The sequence below is a fragment of the Drosophila elegans genome, unplaced genomic scaffold (assembly GCF_018152505.1).
Source record: "Drosophila elegans isolate 14027-0461.03 unplaced genomic scaffold, ASM1815250v1 contig_349, whole genome shotgun sequence".
Classification (NCBI taxonomy): Eukaryota; Metazoa; Arthropoda; class Insecta; order Diptera; family Drosophilidae; genus Drosophila; species Drosophila elegans.
The window spans coordinates 1732448-1754414 of record NW_024545729.1 but is presented as its reverse complement, the minus strand read 5'-3'; the positions used below and the strand labels follow the sequence as shown (position 1 = coordinate 1754414).

The 21967-nt window shown below is 34.8% G+C and overlaps 1 protein-coding gene across 9 annotated transcripts in view; it reads right to left on the bottom strand.

The window, feature by feature from the left end:
• Positions 1–6: 6 nt before the first annotated feature.
• Positions 7–21967, bottom strand: part of LOC108148200 (paired box protein Pax-5) — a 43012-nt gene continuing 21051 nt past the window's right edge. For 6 of the 9 annotated variants that reach the window (XM_041708600.1, XM_041708601.1, XM_041708606.1 and 3 more), the window contains 9 exons: positions 21265–21430; positions 19151–19348; positions 14266–14729; positions 12833–12918; positions 10108–10354; positions 9865–9963; positions 8175–8669; positions 6740–6847; positions 7–5169 (listed from right to left, as the gene is read on the bottom strand). In XM_041708600.1, the coding sequence (XP_041564534.1) occupies positions 5006–5169; positions 6740–6847; positions 8175–8669; positions 9865–9963; positions 10108–10354; positions 12833–12918; positions 14266–14729; positions 19151–19348; positions 21265–21430 (2027 nt within the window). In that variant the 3' untranslated portion in view covers positions 7–5005. The remainder of the gene's footprint in view (positions 5170–6739; positions 6848–8174; positions 8670–9864; positions 9964–10107; positions 10355–12832; positions 12919–14265; positions 14730–19150; positions 19349–21264; positions 21431–21967) is intronic. The other 3 variants (XM_041708605.1, XM_041708608.1, XM_041708604.1) reach the window with 2 other exon arrangements.

The window sequence follows — 21967 nt, the reverse complement described above, 5'->3', positions numbered from 1 at the left end:
TTAAAAATAAGATATTTAGATAAATTCTGCTTTTTGTGGATAGAGTAATGGGCAATGCAAACAGAAAGGAATAAAGGATGCTTATTTGGGTCAAACAAAAAATATTTACGGGTATTAAAAGGTATATATTCTTGAATGAAATCACCAAGGGAGTTTATCGAACCATGTCCGTCTTTCTACGTAAACTAGTCTCTCAGTTTTAATACTGAATAGTATTTATAAAAAAAATCTTAGTAACGTGTGATCCGACTGATTGGAATAGGCACTTGCCACACAAACGGAAATTTGAGTTTTGAAATAAATTTCTTTACCATCAGTATATATCAGACGTCGAGAGCGGGCCAAGACATAACCCAAAGTCTTTTTGGAGGTTTGTATAATCTAAGACAAACGTTTCTTCAAAAGTTCACTTTTCATTCTGAAATAGAAACTTTAACTCTGTTTGCCTCTTTTTATACCCTTGCAGAGGGTATTATAAATTCCATTTTCTCCCTTTTCGGAGCATGAACTTACCTCTAGCTAGGATTCGAGATACCTACCCTACCTCCCTAATGGTGGTAGCTTCTTTCTCAGATTTGGCGCCAGTTAGAAGATCATCTACATAGAAGTCACGAATAAGAATCTCAGCTCCAAGTGGAAAAGATGCCTGCTCATCTATTGAAAATTAATGCATGGCCCTTACCGCTAAATACGTAGCGTGAACACTCAGAGAATAGCCGGATGAGGTGGCCGCCGATCCATCGAAAACGACGCCAAGCTTTGTGGTAGAGCTATCTTCTTTTATGACACAATGATGAGGCAAAAAATATCGACACGAAATGGTATCAACGGCAGGAACCAGAGAGTCATGTGTCCCAGATCAATATACAAGTACTTCTTTATAAACGACGCGTATTGAGCCTTTACAGCTGGGCGATGCTCAAGCTTTATCTCGAGAGACCAGAATCTACGACGCGCTTGCTCGTAGGAATCTCCCAATAAAGCCAGGGTAAACTTGGCAGGGAGCCTAATACAATAATCACCTGCTGGTAAGCAAGTGACAGGTTTGACAAAATGCGTCCACAATCTAACTCTTCTTTGGAAACTCGAATTATTGGCTCATTGCAGCTTTCAACTTCTCAAAATCGCCAAAGATTATCATCCAGCCGATCCAATTTCTTTTCTTTACTGGCCACAGATACTGAATTAGTCGTGACTAGGGAAGAACCTTTCTGAATTAAAGGTAATCCGGGCAGTTTTCTTCAGATTGTCACTGCTTTTTTACGGCTTTGCTGAGTCGAAATCTCCTTAAAAATTACACAAGCAAGAACAAAAAGCAAAAATAAAGAAATAATAAATAAAAAAAATTAAATAAATTAGTTCAATAAAAATCTATTATATGTAATTTTTTACTAGGAATTCTTTGAGGATTCCTGAGGGAACTCCAGTGGAATTTCTGCGTTTTTTCATAGAATTTCCAAGGAATTCCCCAGGAACGTGTGAGGATTTTGACAAGGATTTTCGGTAGGATTCCTTCAATTTTCTTAAAGAATTCCCCAGGAGTTCCTAAGGAATACCTAGGGACTTCCAACAAAATTGTCGGAGAGAATTCCTAGGGATTTTCAAAAGAATTCCTGGAGAATTCCTCGGGAGCTCCTTGGGAATGGCCTACAATTTAAAATTCCCGAGGGATTCCGGGGGGAATATCCCAGGGGATAATATCCCAGCTTTATGCTGTAAACAATAGAGAATAACACTCATTCATTACTTGATTTTTTTTTTTGTTCATGATGTCTCAAATATTAAACATTAAGACCAGAATTCAGCACCTACCTTTTCTGGGCACGATATTTATTTCTTTACGTATGGAATAACTCTTAACTACACTACTTGGACCACATCTCAGCATTCTCACTTTCTTTGATCTATGTTTTGCTAATCATATTAAATATCATTTCGATCTTTTTGGATTCTTTTATCATTTTATTAAGATACACACATATTTATTTCTAAATACATTTAAATTTGGTTTGTGCTTTCTTATTATAAACTGTTATCTATTTCTAGTCTAAGCCTAAATACATAGCTTTACGAATCCAGATCCAGTTCAAAAGTCCAGTTCTGAAGTCTACTAGAGTATTTTAAATCAGTATACAAGCTTACAAATAGTTTGGAAAATGGTAACGTGCCATACATAATTTTACTTGTTTAAAATACACCTTGTGAGGATTCTGTCACAGTATAATATTACAATTTTTTGGATGTATAGATTATATTACCAAGCCCAAAAGAATTAGGATTTGTGCTGATTTAGTCTGTTCACACATAAGTATGTAGTTAGAGGCCAACAGACATTTATGTTTTCTTTAAAAAAAAATTAAATCAATTAACTGTAATAATTAACTGCGTCGAAAATAAATGCTGATGAAGTTTAATTCAAAAAAACCTGATAACAAACTAAATTAACGCAACTGCTTTTACAAAAAAATAAAATTTGCTAACAGAAATTGGATAAATCTGCACTCACAAAATAATGACAACAAATATTAATGAAAAATATGCATTAAAAAAATTAAAATCACTGTAAATTTTTGTTTTAATAATAATTTATAGACTAAGCATTTAACAACAAGCAAATAAACTAAAATCGAAAATCAACTGATTTAACATCTGAATCTTGAATGGAATACAAATTTTTTACTTTGATATTTTATTTTAATTATATTTTTTATCTAGTTAATGTGTATAAATACTTTTAAATATTATTATTATGATTTTTCAACATTTTCTTGCTGTACAAGGAAGAATCGGTTCCTAATCGGATCCAAAACATCTAAACTGAAATAAAATCGTGGTGCGAAACTGGTATCTGAACCGGAAGAGATTGGTTTTCGGTTTTAAATTTTTACTAAAGTTAACTTGCAATTGAAGGCGATAAAGACATTACGTTTAAGCGCTGTACTAGCTTGTAAAATTTGGTCTGCACAAAAATGGCTGTTGGCCTGTGTAGTTCGTTCATCCATTTAAGCATTCACAGTTTTCTATTTTTATTAAATCAGCAAAATATTGCAAAATCTTGAAAGTAATTATTAATCATAATTTAAAACATGAATTTTCAATTTTTCCAACAACTAAAGTAATGAATTACACAAGAAAATAAATAAATTGCAGCTTGGAATAGAGATGTAAGATTAAAAAGTATTATAATTTAATACAGCTCGTGTATTACGCGCTGTATGAACTATCTTTACTGTGCAACATTTAATTGTTTAGGTAGTGTGCACCTAATTATGTTTTCGGAAGTACTCTGAATTCCGTGCTGCACTGTAGTTGATGTGTACTTGTTTAAGAACATTTAAACTCGGTGCCTCTACAAGCTTAATTGATAGTATATGTAAGAGGTTTTTAATTATATACATTTTTACATGAAATCTTAAGTTTTTTACGCTCGAACAAAATAAACGGGAATAAATATATCAAAAGTTTTTTAAACTTTTCTTTTAATATTTTTGGTTGATTATCGCATTATGGACATTTTGGTTTCGTATGTTTGTGAGTAGTCTTTACGACCACAAGTTATCTAAAATATTGTTGTAAGCCTCCTAAACTTATAACTTAAATTCATTTATAAATGCAAGTTTGTATAAAAAGTTGTGTCATTCACTAAATCCGTTAAATTAAACGATTAATTTTATAGGGTCGAGATTTGGTTTCGCGTATGTATGTATTTATGCTAATGTGTACCTTTAGCTTGTACATTTTTACGTATTTACGAATGTGTGTTTAAATGTACTTAGTATTGCAAGTACCCGTTCTTATTGTTAAACGGAAAGCAAAGAACGCAGTTTATAAATGTACTTTAATTTCTTGTTATAAATGTAAAATAAAACTTGCATTTTTCGTATTTTAAACTTGGTATTTTCCGATTCGATTGGTGGTTTTTGTAAAAAAGTTTGTACAACAAAAAGAAAAACTTTAAAATACAGTAACAAATAATGCAAAACCTTTTAAAAATGTTAACATTAATGTTTAAAGAATACACAAACCCAATGTTTAAAGACCTTTTTAATTATGCAGCCCATATAATTAATGTTACACAATTATACTCGATACTCGTAGGGTAAAAGGGTATATTGGATACGTTGAAAAGTGTGTGACAGGTAGAAGAAAGCGTTTCCGGCCATATAAAGTAAATATATTCTTGATCAGAAACAATAGTCGAGTTAGTCTCTCTGTCCGACAGTCCGTCCGTCTGCATGAACGTCGAGATCTCGGAAACTATACAAGCTAGAGATTTGGGATTTGCCATGCAGGTTCGAATAATTCCTACCCAAAACAAGTATGTTTAAAATGTTTAAAATCAAGCTATTATTTTAGAAGTTATTGGCCATTTAAGTTTTGCTATGACGTCACTATATAATTGAAAAACGGAGTGGAGTGGTAAAATGGGCGCCATGACTTTTTTTTTTAAATTGGAGAACAAATAATAGTAGATGAAATGTTTCTTTTAATTATTTAAATAGCCCAATTTATTTTACCTTTAATACTATTTAAACCGAAATTACAATACACAGAGAACTATACATTCAAAGAGAAAATATAATATATTCCATTGAATACATTTTTTAGAGGACTGGAGAAATTGTATAAAAATCTGATTTTTCAACTTTGACGTCATATTCCAAAGACTTGGATAATAATGATAATAACTCCAATTATATGGGCTGCAGTATAAAAAATGCCGTCAGACATCCGATTTTCGTATTAATTAGCTTTACCGCGGATCCCTTAGCAAAGGGAACATACGTTTATTTGGGGATTTTACTCAGGAGCACCCAATTATTATGGAAAAGTACAATTGTGGAAATTTGAAAAAGTTCAATTTGGTGTTTCTGTGTAAATTAGTGAATGCTTCTTATATACTTCATAGCTGCTTAGGCAAAAAATCTTTCCGGGGCATTAGTGCTCTACCGATTGATTGGTTGATTGGCACTACTGTCCACCTTCTTAAGATTAATTTTTAAAATTAAACAAGAAAAATGTCCGAGGACTCGGATTTTGTGCACGCACTTCCACTTCCAGGTGAAGCAGCCGAAGCAAGAGAGTTCGCTCGTGTTGCAGCTAAAGGAGAACGCAGGTCTTGTGTTAATGCCGACTGAGTTTGCCCGCCCTCGTAGTAGTAGGATGAATCTACAATAAATATAATAAATTTGTTTTAGGTGTTAGCCAAAAGAACATACTTGGCAGGCAAAAGCGAACAAATACGGCAAATATTTTTAAAACATAAAAGTTTTAAAGACTTTTATTTCATTCAATTAGCAACTTGAGGACATATACATTAGTTCATTTTTAATAAAGCTTTAAAGATTTTCTGAACATAATTTGTTTAAATAAAATATGTACCATATTATAGAAATACGTTTTTTTTTTTCAAATTTATTTTGCCATTTTTTTTTTTTAAGTTTTGAAACTCTTTTAATTTTAACATAACAAAATAAAACTAGTAGTAGCCCAGTCCCACAGAGCCCATCCAAAAGAAACGGTTTGCATTTTTAATGGTGTTGCACCATCTATCAAGTGTTACAGGGGCGTATGCAGAATCTTTTGAGGGGGTCTTTACTTCTATCAAACTCTTTTAGAAGTGCTTTTGTCGTTTTTTTTATTATTTTAATACTATGGATAAGTGGCTAAATTGTTTATCTGCACATTTAAGCAATGGCTTATATCTACTCTGTATTCAAATTGCTGCCTGGGGGAGCGTTAACATCCCAAGCTCCCACTACTTCTTCGACTACGCCTCTGGTTCAGAGTTGCACCGAAAAAACTTCGGCTAAATATCGGGTAGAAACGTGTATGTAACCTATGGACGACCTCAGGGCAGTGTTTGGGTCTATTGCTATTCATCGCTTTTTATAAATGGTATTAGCTACTATTTTTATTCTAAAAGCCTTATATTTGTGGGGCCTGCGCAATCTGCTTCTTCTTAACATTAACTAATGCTACTTCGTGAGTTACAGTAAATGTATTTACAATTTCAATACTAGGTGTCATATTGGCGGCCAGTTCGTGTAAAGTCTACAGGAAGCCTTAGACCTTTGGATTATATTTGATTCAAAATTAAACCTTTTTGCTCACCTCGACTATATGATCCCCATAGCGCACGGTATGCTTTGTTCTGTAAAGCGGAACTCAGCGTCGTTTAGTGATCCCTACACCAGACAATCCTTATACCTATCATTTTTGCGCTCTAAAATTAAGCAAGCCTCCTTTATATGGAATCCAAGAGCCGTCGTCCATGCAAACAGGATTGAAAGGTTGCAAAAAAAGTGTTTGAAATTTGATTTTAACCCCTTGGGACTCCTAGACTCACGGGGTGCACATCTTCCTTTATTCATTAACCGACGTTCAAAAGATAAAACATTTACGAATCTAACAATCTATTAGCCTCATCAATCCGCGGGTAATTTTGTTAGCAATTTATTCAAACTTTTTCGAGGTCCAGCATCTATGTAAGGTAACCTATTCTTATAACATGTATGGGAAAGTTGAGGAATGTTCTATTTCTGGCACACTTGAAATTTATTGTTGTTTGCTCAACCATGAGCGGCGCTTGGATACCTATTCTATCGCTGATTTAATATCGCGGACAGTCGTTTTAAAGTAAAAGAGGGGAGTCAATTAGAACAAATTTCCAACTAAATACCCTCACTGGCAAAATATAAAAAAGTTATTCATGGGTCAGTTATCATGTTTTACTTACTTATCAAGCCGCCGCTAGCTCCGTAGCCATAGGATCCATATGCACCACCATATTGTGTATAGGCGGGGTTATAGGCGTAATCTGTGCTGGGCACAACCGAGCTACAACCTGCAAGAAAGTTACAATTTTTAGAGGTTTTTTTACTGAATAAAATTCAACTAAAGGTCAAGATAAAAATTAAAATACGTAAATGAATAAATTATAATTTAAGAAATTAAACTGAAGACATCTAACTAACTAAAATGTGAAATAAATGGGAAACATGTATCATATTCTTTTTTCTGCATATTGCTCCAATTGAAACCATAATGTTGAAAAGTTTCACACTTTCCTGCTAGGTATTAAGAGTTCAACTTATTTGAACATTTATTTAAGTACATATACATAACCGAAAGTAGAATTAAATTGTTATACCTTGGGCTAACACAACATTTTTTTGCCATGTATTTATGTATTTCTATCCATACAAGTTTTAACCAAACAGGATTGCTGTGCACCCCCACAAACATTTTTGTTTTAAATATTACGAAGAAGTTTTTTTAATTAGTGTAGATTAATGCGTAAATAATAAATAGCAATATTTGACCTAAAGAAGCAAAGTTATATTTTGGTTCCCTAAGCTCAAATATACTTTTTTTACTATACTGTTATATACTACTTAACCACAATTTCTAAAAAAGAGCAAAGCTTCCCGTACATTTTGGAGTTTTTTCCGGCCAGAGGTCCAGCAGAATGCATTGTGGACCTGCAACCAAGATTTGCTACGCTTGTTCCTGTTTTCAGTAACGAAATATTGTTTAATATCAGTATTTTCCGGTATTTTTTTTCTAAAAACTTTTGCCTCAATAGCATTATGAATGTCCTGCTGAGCACTAAAGCTTTCCGAAAACTGTAATATATTCAGGATTTTGAGGTATTTCAAAAGTCAAGCAATTTTATCGAATATGGTTGCGAAGCGTATAACAGTCATAGTAGTAACACTATAAGTAGTATAGTAGTAACAATATAAGCAAAGCATATGAACGATGTGACTTACTTTGCGTAATTTCATTTATTTTGCTTAGAAATATTAAAATTATATTATTGATAAATGATAACCATTTACAATTCCGAAACGAACCGACAATACTAAACAATATTGTAAGTCCTAAATTCGTTGATAAAAATGTTGCTTCTACAATTCTTCTAGTTTATTTTTATCAATTGGATTTTGGAATTGGAAGTTTGGAACTAAGAAACTCTTATGCTAGAATCGTTATATAATAATAGTTATAGTTTATAATGTTTACCGACTACAATCTTTTAAGATTTGATTGTATTCAAGTTCGGTTTTAAGAATCCCAACACCGGCTTTGTGCAATAAATCAAAGTGCAAAAATGAGAATGTCGGTGGAAACTTTTCTCAGTGCAGTGTGCGCAATCATTTTCAACTTGCCTGCGGAGTAGTGACTAAAACTTGGCAGCACTGTGGATGTTGAGTAAAGGCCTACATTATTACGAAGATTGGATTCAACGTCTGATCGATCGTCGGACGGGTTAACACTGAGTGACGGGTTTCCTCCGTTCGACTGCAGGAGGATTAGGGAAGACGTGTGCGTAATTGTGTTTAAGGGAGCCCGTCTATTGCCTCTAATCAACTGCTCTTCGGTTACATGATTAAGGTGCGGTAAAGAAATATGTTCACTGGCTTCCAAACTGGAATTGTGTTTATCAGCTTCTTTGTTTTCCGCTTTCCTGCATCCATCACTGGTGGCCTGGGACTCCTTAACACGGTTACTATTGCTTTCCGAGTGGTCTTGGTGAATCCTAATCGGGCAAAGGTTAGCCGAATCAGCGCCTTCTTGGACAGCAATGATTCCTGGTCCCACTGGCGGGGCGGAGCCGTTTTCCAAGCTGGTCATTGTTGAGTAGTTGCCGTCAAACGTAAGAGCTGGTATATTCGCAATGAAATTAAAAGTATGACAGGCTAAGTTCTTAATGCTCAAATATGAAAGGGCACTGCCAGAGATTATTTAGCTGACTATCGTTTACAATTGCGTTATTTAGTATAAAAAAAATGTTGCATGAGTTTTAGGTTACAGAAGTAAATTCGTTTTGAACACTAATTAACGTGACGTAACCCAACGGCGAGTTTTGTAAATCTAGTAATCGGGAAATATTGGAATTCAGACTGGATTACAATATCGCCGCTTTAAATTATCAGTTCCAATCTGAATTACTTGTAATGGAAAATGTGGTCAAGGGTTGTATTGCCTTTCAACATAAAAAAATAAGAAAATAATGTTTAAATAAATTATGGCTAGTTTGTCTAGTTTGGTAGTCAAGTCTGTCTGACCGCCGGTCTGTTTGATTAAACTTTGCAAAAATATTTCTTTCTGTTGCAGGTAGCTTATAAGACGGAACGGACCGGATTGGCCAAAGATATCATAATGCTCCCAAAGGAACGATCGGGAAAACAACGGAAAACAATTCAAATGTAACTCGCCAGCTTGCAGCAACAAAATGGCATGTAAATGGATCGGGAATATTTTGTAGTCGACATCGTATTATTGTAGTACATTTTGCTGAGTTTATGGGTTTTTCCGTCCATGTTTTGATCCGTCAAATACTATGCTCTGCAAACTCCAACCTCAAAAGATTAAATTACTTATTCTTTACGCCGGTGCCTGGCGTACGTTCACCCAGAGAAATCTGGCAACGCTTTGCAATTTTCTGGTATTTTTTTCGTCGATCTAAGTACCAGAGTGGAAAAAGCACAGACGAAAAGCGTTATTTGCCTCTCGCTCCTTATATATGTATAGTATATAAACATATGCTTGCCGATGTTTGTTTTCTTGTTTTCCTTGACATAAGTCGAAGTGTGAAACTTTACAGGCCTAAACAAATATATTTCAGGAAAAAATTTAAAAATCGTTTCCGACATTAATAATATAAATAATCTCATTTAAAAAAAAGCTTCCAGGGCGCAGGCAGATTGTTCCCGAGATTACAACGAAACATTTTGGTATTTAAATAATAAAATTCGATAAAAACAAAATAAATAATATTAAAGGAATCGTCTATTTGAAACACGTGGGCTTATGAACGTGTTCCAACTCGAATGGTTGACGTTCTAGTTTTCTTACCTGTGTAAAAGGGAGCGATAGTCTGTTCCTGTACTGAATTTGCATTAAGCTTCATTTCATGCATGCTTATAGGGACTAAGGGTGTAAGCGAACTGCCTCCTACATCGGTAAAGATTACAAAGGAAAACAATACAAACGAAAATAAAGAGGAATTCAATTTTAACAACAAAATATAATACTCAAAACAAGTAATAAAACTAAAAACTATAACTTATAGTTTTTTGTAGAAGGAAAAATGCTTACCAATTGATGGTCCGATTGTCGGTGTATAAAGTGAGCCTTGAGTTTGCGAAATCGTCGCAATACTATCGTACAACATAGACGTATCACTACCAGTGGGTGTCGGACCAGATCCTGATATTGAGTTTGTTGAAAAGCCGTTTGAAGCCTCATAGTAGGAGGCTGCGCAGTTTCCGGTACCTGTTGTCAAATTGCCAAGCTCGGCAAGAAGCTTGTGCTCATCCTTAATACACCATTTACCTGACCAAATCTTAAAATATATAAATGTAAAGAAGTCGTTATATAGTACATACAGCTATAATGTTGGTTAGCACCTCGATATACATATTTCAAATCTGATTTTTAACAAGTAACTCGCAAAAAGCCGGATTCCCTTGGCGCATTAAAACGCATTTCCATTCAATTCTTTTTTAAATTAAAAAGAAAGTCAGTTCAGTTGTTTAAAGTTGTTTTGGTCTCCGAATTAACAAAATGTCATTTCGAGGACGGGTCTAATGTTTTATATTAACATACTAGGCAATCGTCTACGCAACGGATCCTTTCTTTTAACGATAATACTGTTGCCAGTTATTTTTAGGATCAAATTGAAATTTAGTAGTACATCACTAAGATATTTGTTGTTTAAAAATATGCAAGGAACACCATTTTACAGTTACAAGTGGCGGATACCCCTTAACTCAATGATTTTTGATTACTAGGCTTTAGTTTTATTAGTTTCCGAACGAAAAATAAAGAATTTTTTTTACTTAATTTTTGCAACCCCTTATCAGTTGCTTTAAATATGGTTAGAAAAGTATTTAGTTAAATTTAAAAGTGTTTTTGTTCTTATTACCACTAAATTTAATGAACATTTGTGCAAAACGTGTTTTGTTGGGACCGTTATCATCGCCGTCGGCAGCTCTGGTTCTCAACACTTCTAGTGAAAAGTAAACAACACTGCCTGCAGAAGTTTCCAGCATTGTTTAAAAAGCTGATTATAATTACAAATATTTTAAAATTTGTATTTTTGGCCGCTAATCCTTGGAGCTTTGATTTTATGCTTTAAAATAATATGCCATTGTTGTCATTAGCTGAGGGACACCAGCGGGTCGATTATGTTGAAGGGAAATCCGAAAATGTTATCAATTTCATATCCGAGTGAAAACTAGTCGGCAAGATTTTTTAACTTAATCAGTGTACACAAGGAGGAAACCACAATTCGTGTGCTCTATTAGTCAGCTAACGAATTTTAAAACAGGCTTGCCGGCAAATTATAAAAAAAGAAAATTATACAGTACTACCTCAAAATTTGTACGCGCTCCTAGTACTCATGTATGTATGCACACGTACAGACTCGAATGACCTCTTTCCTTACTGCATATATATTATATATAGCCGCTTAATAGAGTTGTAGCAAAAATGTTGAAGCGAGCCATTCCCACCGGCACACTCTGATGCAAAAACAGCTGAAGGGCTTACGAGCAGTAAACAAAGTTAAAAAGAAGAAGAAAACACAAAATTGAATTTTGCCGTCAATCAAATAGATTTCAACGCAAAACTAAATTCAATTTTGACATTCGCCAGTGGAAAGTTATTACTCAGCTAATGATTTGTCCACTAATGTTAATGGATGACATCATGGTGGTCACTCCTCGATCCATTTATTCTTGCTGGACTTCCCAGTATAAAGGTTTTTCGTGCTCCTAGTAGATCTTCCCTCCCTAATCTTTTACCTAATAAAATTGACATTTGTTCATTTAACAACATTATGTGGCATTGCCCGCAAAACCACTAAATGCATCTCCCTTTTCAAAATTTTCAAAAGTGCCAAGAAAAAATGACATAAAATTTTTTTAATTTTTGTTGTTATTTCAGGACATATTTCGGCATCATTAATTGCAACAACGAGCTCGAGTGACTTTTTCCCGTCTCCTTCTAACACATCTACTTCTTGTGGAAGAAAAAGCAGCTGATGCGGAATTTGGCCGCTGTTGCAGAAAGGCCGTCAGTGTGAATAGTTTTTAATATCCTAATGCATTAAGCATTTAGCTATTGCTACTCCGACTTGTAAATGGCACGAACAGCTTGGTAGAGCTGCGAAAAAAAGGATTCTCTGTGCACCGATCCTTTTCGATCTTTTAATAAAAAAATCGATTCAATCATAATAATCATAAAAATGTTTTCGTTTGTTTTTGTAATATTTAAAAAAAATTACCAAAATTCAGGGTTCTAGACCAGAATACCCCTTTGAATGCTATAAGTAAAAATCAAAATTTTGTAGAAATATGCACTTTGACGCACTTTTTCCCCATCTCTTTCCGCCTGTACAAAACCTATGGAAAAAAAACTGCGTCTAGCCACAGACGCAATTTAGCAACCCAAGTGTAACTAGGCCTTTATACTGTTTTGCCTCCTGCTGCTGTATATACTCCAGATATAGGCCTTCGGTTACCACTGATTTAGAGCTCCGAGTTATTTTGGGACATTAAAGTACGGATGGAAAATAAGTCTACCTATTAAATTTAAAGTGTAATATTCTTTTGGTTATGATAATCAACGACGGACTTTTTTGGACAACACAAAACTGGCAACGAAACTCTTTAAAATCACGTAATCACTTCCAGTAAAGGCACAAAGAAAGGTTTTACTTTTAAATAAGCCGTAAGCACATTTGTACAAACAGTTAAAGGCGCCGCGACGGTTACTTATTATTGCATAAGTCAAAGTTTAAACCAAATTGAGCACTCACATTTGGGTAAAGTTGATCGCTGCTGTACCCCATACGTTGACGTTTTACATCTTCTTCGGAATGAATATTTGTGTCACGGTTCTCATCTAAAAAATAAATTGGAAAAACATTAATCAGTTAATTTTGTTAATACATATTACTGTTTGGACATAATATTTCCTTTTCGTTTTGTGTTTTTCTAGCAATGTCAATGTCACGTGCCGCCTAAGTGCTTTTGTGAGTTAATAGTCACTTTGCCGTTGGCGGCAGTAATGCAAATACATGTACATAGACACCCTTTTAAGTTTTTCTTCTTTTGTTATAATAGATTAAAAGCAACTTCAAGGAGTTAACCCCTTGCACGATACTGATTTAATAATCAAATATTTTGATAGGTTTTTTAAGCTTCCGGTCAAATTGATACTTATATAATCAATTAATAAGTACTATAGTCGAAACATAGTATAACCCCAGCTCTTACTTCATTATCTTTAGCCTATAAGTATTTTTGCTTCTCCTTCTGTAACAGACTAGTTAAGGATACTGTTTTGTATAATAACTGAAGATTAGATTACTTGTAATTTATTTGAAGTTGATGCTGAAGAAACCTAAAATGTTTTTGGTTGACAAATTTGGCCACATGGGCACAGATATAAGTCTATCGGTCACTCGGCAACCACCCCTTTGGTCTCATTTCATGGCACTCTTACTGCATCGATCTGCTTTATTTGAACAAATTTGCCACAAGTGAACAGCAGTTAAGTCCCAAAGGGACACGAATAGCAGTTTTAGGGAAGCTTGAAAAAAGCAATGAGTCGATTTGTGATTTTTATATGGCTTTTTATTACCCATGCGATGACAATACTTTGCAGTTCTTTTGAGATCAGATAACCTTTATATATATTTAATGTCATCAGGATAATGGCATCCAGCTTTCAAACATGAAGTAAAAGAACTCGTTAAGTGTCGTGCTGTACATTAATACCATAACTAATGTTTCGTGGTCTAACAACGACTCAATTGCTGTTGGTCATTGTTAAAATACCCAACGTATTTTGGAATACCTGATATGAACAGCTTGGAGTTATTATCAACTTCAATCTAAGATGTGGGTGAGTCTGCTCCACCAACCGCTACAGTCAATTTAGATAATATCTATTCGCCGCGCTCGTCATGCAGTACAAAATACCTAATGTATGTAAATGAAACCACAATCATTTTTGATTTTATTTCATCTCATCTGTTTCTTGATTGGCTTTTAGATAAGTAATCTTTTTTTGTACATAATGAGTTCGCTATAAAGAAAGACGTAAGATCTGGCTTTTTGAAAAAAAAGTCCTATTATTTAGTTAAAACAATTATTTCTCGCTTTGAAAAGTTCTCCAAAAAACTCGGTTTATTCTGCATGGACGGAGAAAAGCTGGGCCGTTTCCTAAAATGGTTGGAAAACTTACCATGAGCTTCGATTCTTTTGCGTTTACAATTGGGATCCGAATTGTTATTGTTGTTGACGCTACTGCTGTTATTGTTGTTGTGAGAATGGTGTCCATGCTGTATCCCTAAGATTCCATTTATGCTATATCCAGTCGTTCGTTGTTCAGTCGTTGGGTTGATGTTTCCATTGCTGGTATCATTGCCGGTCACGTTAACTTGGCCAACCGGCACTTGGACAGAATCAGATCCTGACGTCGCTATTGATGCGTGCGCAATCGCCGTCGCAGAAGCGTTGATGTTAGCGGAGTGAGCACTGCTACTGCTGGTTCCGCCACTCGGTGCCTGTGGCTGCTCCCCGTTTGTCCCTGTGCTGCTATCAAGGCTTTCTGTTGCAATGTGTCCCCCACCAAGACTCTGTGGCACATGGTGCTGCTGGTGATGATGGACGTGTTTGGCTTTCTCCGCGGCCTTGTTCCTTACAATTCTGAAAGTCAAGCATTTCGAATCTTAGTAAAAATATGTGTAGATATGATTTTCATTTACATAAATTTATTTATAGCAAGTGGATATCGAATAATCGTACTCCACATAGTAGATCCCATTCGCTTTCGGTTAAATAGGTCAATGTTCAAGGAAATACGTTATGTTTTTTATTATTTTGATTAGCACTTTCAAGGGAGTCATTAGCCATGGATACTTCGCTAATCGGACTATTCAGTTGTAAAAAAAAAAACATAAAGTAGTCGATCCGTCATTTTTACGCAAACTAGTCTCTCAGCTCTGAAACTACATATATGGATTGAAATTTCCCAAAACTCTTCTTTAAAAAAAAACAATTCAAAGCTTCGCTGTTTTTAAATTTATTAAAATCGGGCAACTATGTCATTTAGCTGCTAAGCTGCATTGTTTTTAAATGAAAATCAAAAATTTAGGAAGAATGTTTAAAAATGTCCTGAGAAAAAAAGGTTAGAAAAAATGTTTTAGATTGAACAGTCCCCTTAATTGCTCGCCGAACAAGTTTATGTATTTAATTCCCTTCCTTTGGTTTTGTTAAGTCGCAGACTTATCCACAACTAGACACATCCATATAATACCGACAGGAGTAACGCAAAATACGGTTCTTATTCTTAACTTGCGATATATTTGAGAAAGGCTTACAACATATATTTATAGGCATAAACATACTGAAATCTAAAATATATACATTTTTAAATAAAACGTCACCGATCTTTTATTATATAAAGAAATAGTTAACTGCCTAGAGTCATCCTAATTACGATGTTATTACATTTAACAGAATACCTTTTAGATTGTTAGGCGTATGGTTCGCCTCCCAATGCTACAAGGGGTTGGAACGACTTTGACTTCAGTCTGCCCAAAACATGCCCTGATGACAACAGTCTCAGTTTTTCCATTTTTTCCAGTATCATTTTGGAAACGGGATGAGCAATTGGATATTTGGACAGTGCACACAATTGAGACATATGTTCGGGATGCTAGAAAAGAACATCCCGCTGCAGGCTCTGAGTACATATGTAGATGTAGATACATTTGGCTGTATTCGAGCGGAGGGCTGAAAACTAAAATTGGTTGAGTGCTATGAAAGTCACTTTATTAAGTGTCAGTCTCACGGGAATCAGTGTATGGGGAGTCCTGCCACCGTTATAGGCACAATTTTGATTCGATTGAATCACCACCCTAATCATCGCTCAAGTGCCATCACATCACACATTGTCGTATTCGCATTATGTTGTTGTCCTTGCTGATTATACCAGGACTTACCCCGTCCGCCGCGACTTTTACATTATCATCGGTCACATGTCAGCTTTGGCGTTGGCGTTGCGTTGCGTTGGCGTTGCGTTGCGTTGGTTAAGTATTGCAGGCGGAGTGGTAATACGAATCGAATTGATTATGAATGGTTGCACGTGGCGGGTGCGGTTGAAAACTCTAATTCTAATTTCATTTTTTTGCCTATAAGCTTGCTGTAAATGGGAAAGGGAAGTGTGGTTGGTAAAAAAAATTAGCTTTCCAATGACATCTAATAGAGCCGGGAGCACCTGATATTCTTCAATTGCTACGTTAAATATTTCTGAACACTTTACTTCATTATAATCACCGATTTTTTTAACTTGTTCCCAGACATTTGCAGCCGACGGAAACTAAACAACAAACTGGGCACAAAAGGAACAATCGAAGAAATGATAATTTTGCTTTTTCTAAATTTATTTTATTTATAATAACGGTTTTAATTGTATTTAATATTATCGAAACACGACATAGGTGCCAAGGGAACGTTTGAAATAGCTAGGGAAAAATTGGTTTAGCCTACGCGCATAAAAATCTAGCCGTAGTTGTTTTATAGTGAAGGAGACATGCCGACCCTTTAAAGGTTATATATTCTTGACTAGTTTCTCAGTTATAAAGCTTTCTGCACGAAACTTTTCCAAAACTTGCTTCTTGTTGGAGGAACGATCCGGATCGGACGACTATAGCATATAGGTCCCACCGGAGCAATCAAAAAAATATGTGAAATTAATTTTTAAAATTAAGTTCTCTATTTTTTTGACAAAGTAATAATTTGATAGCTCAAAAATTATGCTTTTAATTTTATTCAAATCGGATAATGATATCATATAGCTGCCACAGAAACGATCAAATAATTGAGCTGACAATCATCATAGCTTCAATGTTTTTGACCATATACGCATATAAATAAAATAGGAACAGGAATTAAAAGCGAATCAAATATCGGTTTCGGTTACTTTTACGCTTACAACCCATATAACTAATTCGATTACGGTTTCGGTTTGCGGGAACCGGTATTGAACCGGTTAAAAAAATATTTCTAACATAATAACTAAATGTTATTGCAAGAAATTAATGATTAAAGCGAATAGGGTTTTGACGAAGTTTCTAGAAGCTTTAAATTATTTTACTTCTATTGATTTACTTAAGAACGCTTAGCAACTTCATACAAAAAAAAATATTAACTATTAAATATAAATGCAACTATTAACACTTTTTTCACACTAAGTACAACTTAAATTTTTGATTTTGCCGAACGTGCCATATTTTCGGTAGGCATTTGTATTTGGCAATTTTTGTATGAATGAACAAAATATTTTCTTTCGTTTTTCTTCCTTTATTTTCAATTGTGAAAAAAAATCCTCTTAAACAAAAGCATTGGCAGGTTCTGACACATAAAATAGTTAAGACGTTTTACGACTTATGTATTTGTTATTCTGTTATTCTGAATCCTATATATTTCGGTTACGGTTCCAGTTAGGAACATATTATATCGGTTCCGATTACGATTACGGATACGATTTTGATCCTAATTAGTTGTCGTCCGTTATGACTGGGCTATTGAAAAAACTATAACGCACAGTTCTGACAATTCATTCATGACAATTCCGTTTCGTTTAAAATGACCATTGTGAGTGGTAATAACAAAATTGTTGGCCACTAGTCAACAAGCACTATTACAGAAAGCTTGTTCATCCAGGTATTTTGCCTTCACAGGTATTTTTTATTTCAGCGTGGCGAATGGGAACATTTAAAATGTGTATTTATTTGGTCGTATGTTTATTCGTTTTTCGTCACAAAATTTGATATCAGATATTTTATATATTAAAGGTACGATGATCACCACTTTTTACCTCGTTAAGAGGTGTTTTTGTTTGATATCAGAAGTTTTTGTTTGAAATATAGTCAAATTACCCCAATATTGTAGCCATAGTTAAAAAAAAAATTTTCACAATTTTAACGCAAAAACTTAATATTGGCTATAATTTCATAAATATTTTACATGAAGAAATTATGTGAGGAAGAGGTAAATATCCCTTAAAATACTTTTTCAACGATTACAGTCTAAGTCGTATGGAAGTAGTGTTTTAGCCGTTTTCCCGCTAAACTAGCGTGTTTTCCAGAAAGTGGAAGTTTGCAAACTTCTGACTGCAATTATAAAACCCTCTGCAAGGGTATAAAAATCCATGAGTAGATGAGTAGTTATGATATTTGATATACATTGGCAGAGGGAATTAAAATTTCAGTCAACAGTTTGCAAAGCAATAGTGTATTTATATTCTAAAATAGCAACACTAGGAAAGACGATCTAGCCACATCCGTCTGTCCGATTCTCTGTTACACTATTAAAATTGTGTCTATAAATGCCATGTTGTGATCTTTTGATCTAGAAAGTATATAAAACGTATTACAAGAGTAGGGTAATAACATAAAATAATTGTTAATTAATAATATTTCAAAATACACACTTTCAAATAAAAATATTTATTGGAGGGACGACGACCCAAAATCGTTGAAACAATTTTGAGGGTGGGTTCTTAGCAACAGGGGTCTATGCTAAATAAAACAGGTTGTGACAATATAAAAGCAGATATAATTAGAGCTTTAAGGTTTATGCAGCCACTTTTCGGTGGCAACTTTGAATGCTACCAACATAAATTATGGTCAGAAAGGAAATGCGTAAATAAAAGCAATGTGGGGCAGCTTCGACATCGGAACTGCCACGTGGCCTGGGCAAGATTCTGCGATGATGTTGTCGGCAATAAAGCCACACCGGATGGTAGAGAGGAAAGTGGCTTTTGTTGTGGTCGTGTGTCAAGCATTGTGCCACAATTATGAACGCTAAAAACTACTTAGATATTTTTATTAGATGAAAGGTTCGCCAAAATATAAAGTCACAGAACAGCATGATGTTGGGTTCTGTTCCATCAGAGTTTAGCTTCCGAGGAAACGGATACGGATGTTAACAGCATGACAGCAAACAAACTTCGAACACTAACAGAGCGCGTTACGGATGTGCGTATATCCGTTCTAGTCCACGCTTGAGTTTGGGTATTGGGCTCTATTGGCACTCCAACAATCCTATGAGCTTTTTCTTACCGATTTATCGAAGAAACACTGGGAACATTGTCCTGGGAGCAAATAGCTTCTGCCAACAGCCGATCCCGTATTTCCCACGCGAACATTGTGGGGTTTTCGCGCTTATAGTTGGCTATTGCATCTACTACCGGCGGGGTGGCTACCTTTGGCTTGGAACCGCCAATAACACCGGCCTTAAAGCTACCAGTCTCATAATATCTGAAAATAAAACATCGGAAATCTTTGTTACTAAAAATCAAACAGAATGACAAAGTCAAGTTATCCTACTTATATAGTTGAGCATTGCGAATACTTTTACAGCAATAAAAATTTTAGTTTTTACTTTACAAACTGCCTTTTTATACTCTTGCAGAAAGTATTATAATTTCAGTCAAAGAAGACATTTTTTACCCTACAAAGTATATACATTCCTGATCAGCATCCCTAGAAGAGTCGATCTAGTCATGTCCTTCTGTCCCTCCGATTTTACGCAAACTGGTTTTATTGCTTTCTGAATAAACTATCACAAAAGTTTTCTTTCCAATGCATGTAGTATAAAAGTCGAAACGGGGTGGATCGGAAGACTATAACACATTGCTCCATAGGAACGATTGAAAACTCATCGAAAATCGACAAGGTTTATTTTGTTCGGTTGCTGCTCCATACCGCTGATTTAAGCGACGAAAAAATTGCAGAGGGTATTATATATATACCCTTGCAGAGGAAATTCTTATTTCAGTCAGAAGTTTGCAACGCAGTGAAGGAGACGTTTCCGACCCTATAAAGTATATATATTCTTGATCAGCATCACTAGTAGAGTCGATCTAGCCATGTCCGTCTGTCCGTTTATATGCAAACTAGTCTCTCAGTTTTGAAGCTATCTGCATGAAACTTTCCCAAAAGTTGTCTTTCTATTGCAGGTAGTATATAAGTCGGAACGAGCCGGATCGGACGACTATAGCATATAGCTCCCATAGGAACAATCGGAAAAATAAATGAAAAAATTATAACTTTTCTGTTTTTTAATTTTTTGTTTAGTCCTTCGACATTTAGTAATGGTTAAATATTTCCGATTTACGGTTTAAATTATATCAAAATCGGACGACTATAGCATATAGCTCCCATAGGAACAATCGGAAAAATAAATGAAAAAAATTATAATTTTGCTGTTTTTTAATTTTTTGTTTAGTCCTTCGACACTTAGTAATGGTTAAATATTTTCGATTTACGGTTTAAATTATATCAAAATCGGACGACTATAGCATATAGCTCCCATAGGAACATTCGGAAAAATAAATGAAAAAAAATTATAACTTTACTGTTTTTTAATTTTTTGTTTAGTTCTTCGACGTTTAGCAATGGTTAAATATTTCAGAATTATGGTTTAAATTTTATCAAAATCGGACGTCTATATCATATAGCTCCCATAGAAATAATAAAAATATATAAAATTACTATCAAATAATTGATCTGCAAATCATCATAGCTTCAATGTTTTTAAACATATACGCAAGTAAATCATAATTTTAATGTTTTCAAAAATGTTTAATTCTTGCAATAGCTGCAAGGGTATATGAACTTCGGCTTGCCGAAGTTTGCTTTCTTTCTTGTTGTAGGTAAAGTTTAGTTTGCGCCGTAGTGAAGGAGACATTTTCACCCAATAAAGTACTTATTTCTTGACCAGCATCATTAGCCATGTTCGTCTGACCGTCCGTCTGTCCGTTTCTAAGCAAACTAGTCTCTCATTTCTAAAGCTGTCCTGATTAAACTTTCCCCAAAGGTGTTTTTCTGATGCAGACAGTAGATAAGTTGGATCGAGCGGGATTGGACGACTATGTCATATAGCTCCCTTGAAAATCAAGAGGAAAAATGTGAAAAATTTTAGCTTCGCTGTTTTTTAATTTATTTAAAAGTATTTAGATATACCGTGATGGTTTATTATTATCAAAGATATCATATAGCTGCCGTAACAACGATCATAGCTAATAGCTTCACTATTTTAAACGCAAGCGTTTACAGCCTTTTGTTAAACTAATGGGTATCTTGTAGTCGAGGAACACGAGTAAAGCTTCCCTCTTGTTATTCTTTTGTGTGTGTACACTTCTAAAAATATTTCCTTTTAAATTCCTAATTACCTTGATAGTATCTTAGACACACAACCATGACTCACGCGTAACTGGCGTGATATGTCACATGGGCGGACACCATTGTGCGCGAGCTCCACAATTCGCTGACGAACGACATCGGGCAGTGGGCGCCCGTTAACGAACACGCCTCCTAGTTGATTTACGCCTCCATGACCTGTTTAATGAAAAAAGCCAATTATTTTAGATTTGAAGCCTTTATCTGTTTTAGCATACTTTCGAATCATACACCCAACGAAAAATGAATGAGTGTAAACATAATTAGTCTAGCTTAAGATGCTAATAACCCTATTATCAACAAGTTTGCAACGCAGTGAAGCACACATTTCCAACCCATTCTTGATCTGAATCACTAGAGGAGTCGATCTAGCCACGTCCGACCGTTCATCCGTTATACGCAATCTAGTCTCTGCATGAAAAAAGTTGTCTTTCTATTGCAATTAGTACATAAGCCGGATCGGACGACTACAGCAAATATCTCCCATAGGAACAAACGGAAAAATAAATGAAAAAATTATAGCTTTGCTGTTTTTTAATTTATTTTTTAGTTCTTCGACATATAGTAATAATAGTAACATAATAATAGTAATTATTTCAGAATTACGGGTTAAATTTCATCAAAATCGGACGACTATAACACAAAGCTCCCATAGATACAATAAAAATGTTTAAAAACAAGAAAGAAAGCAAACTT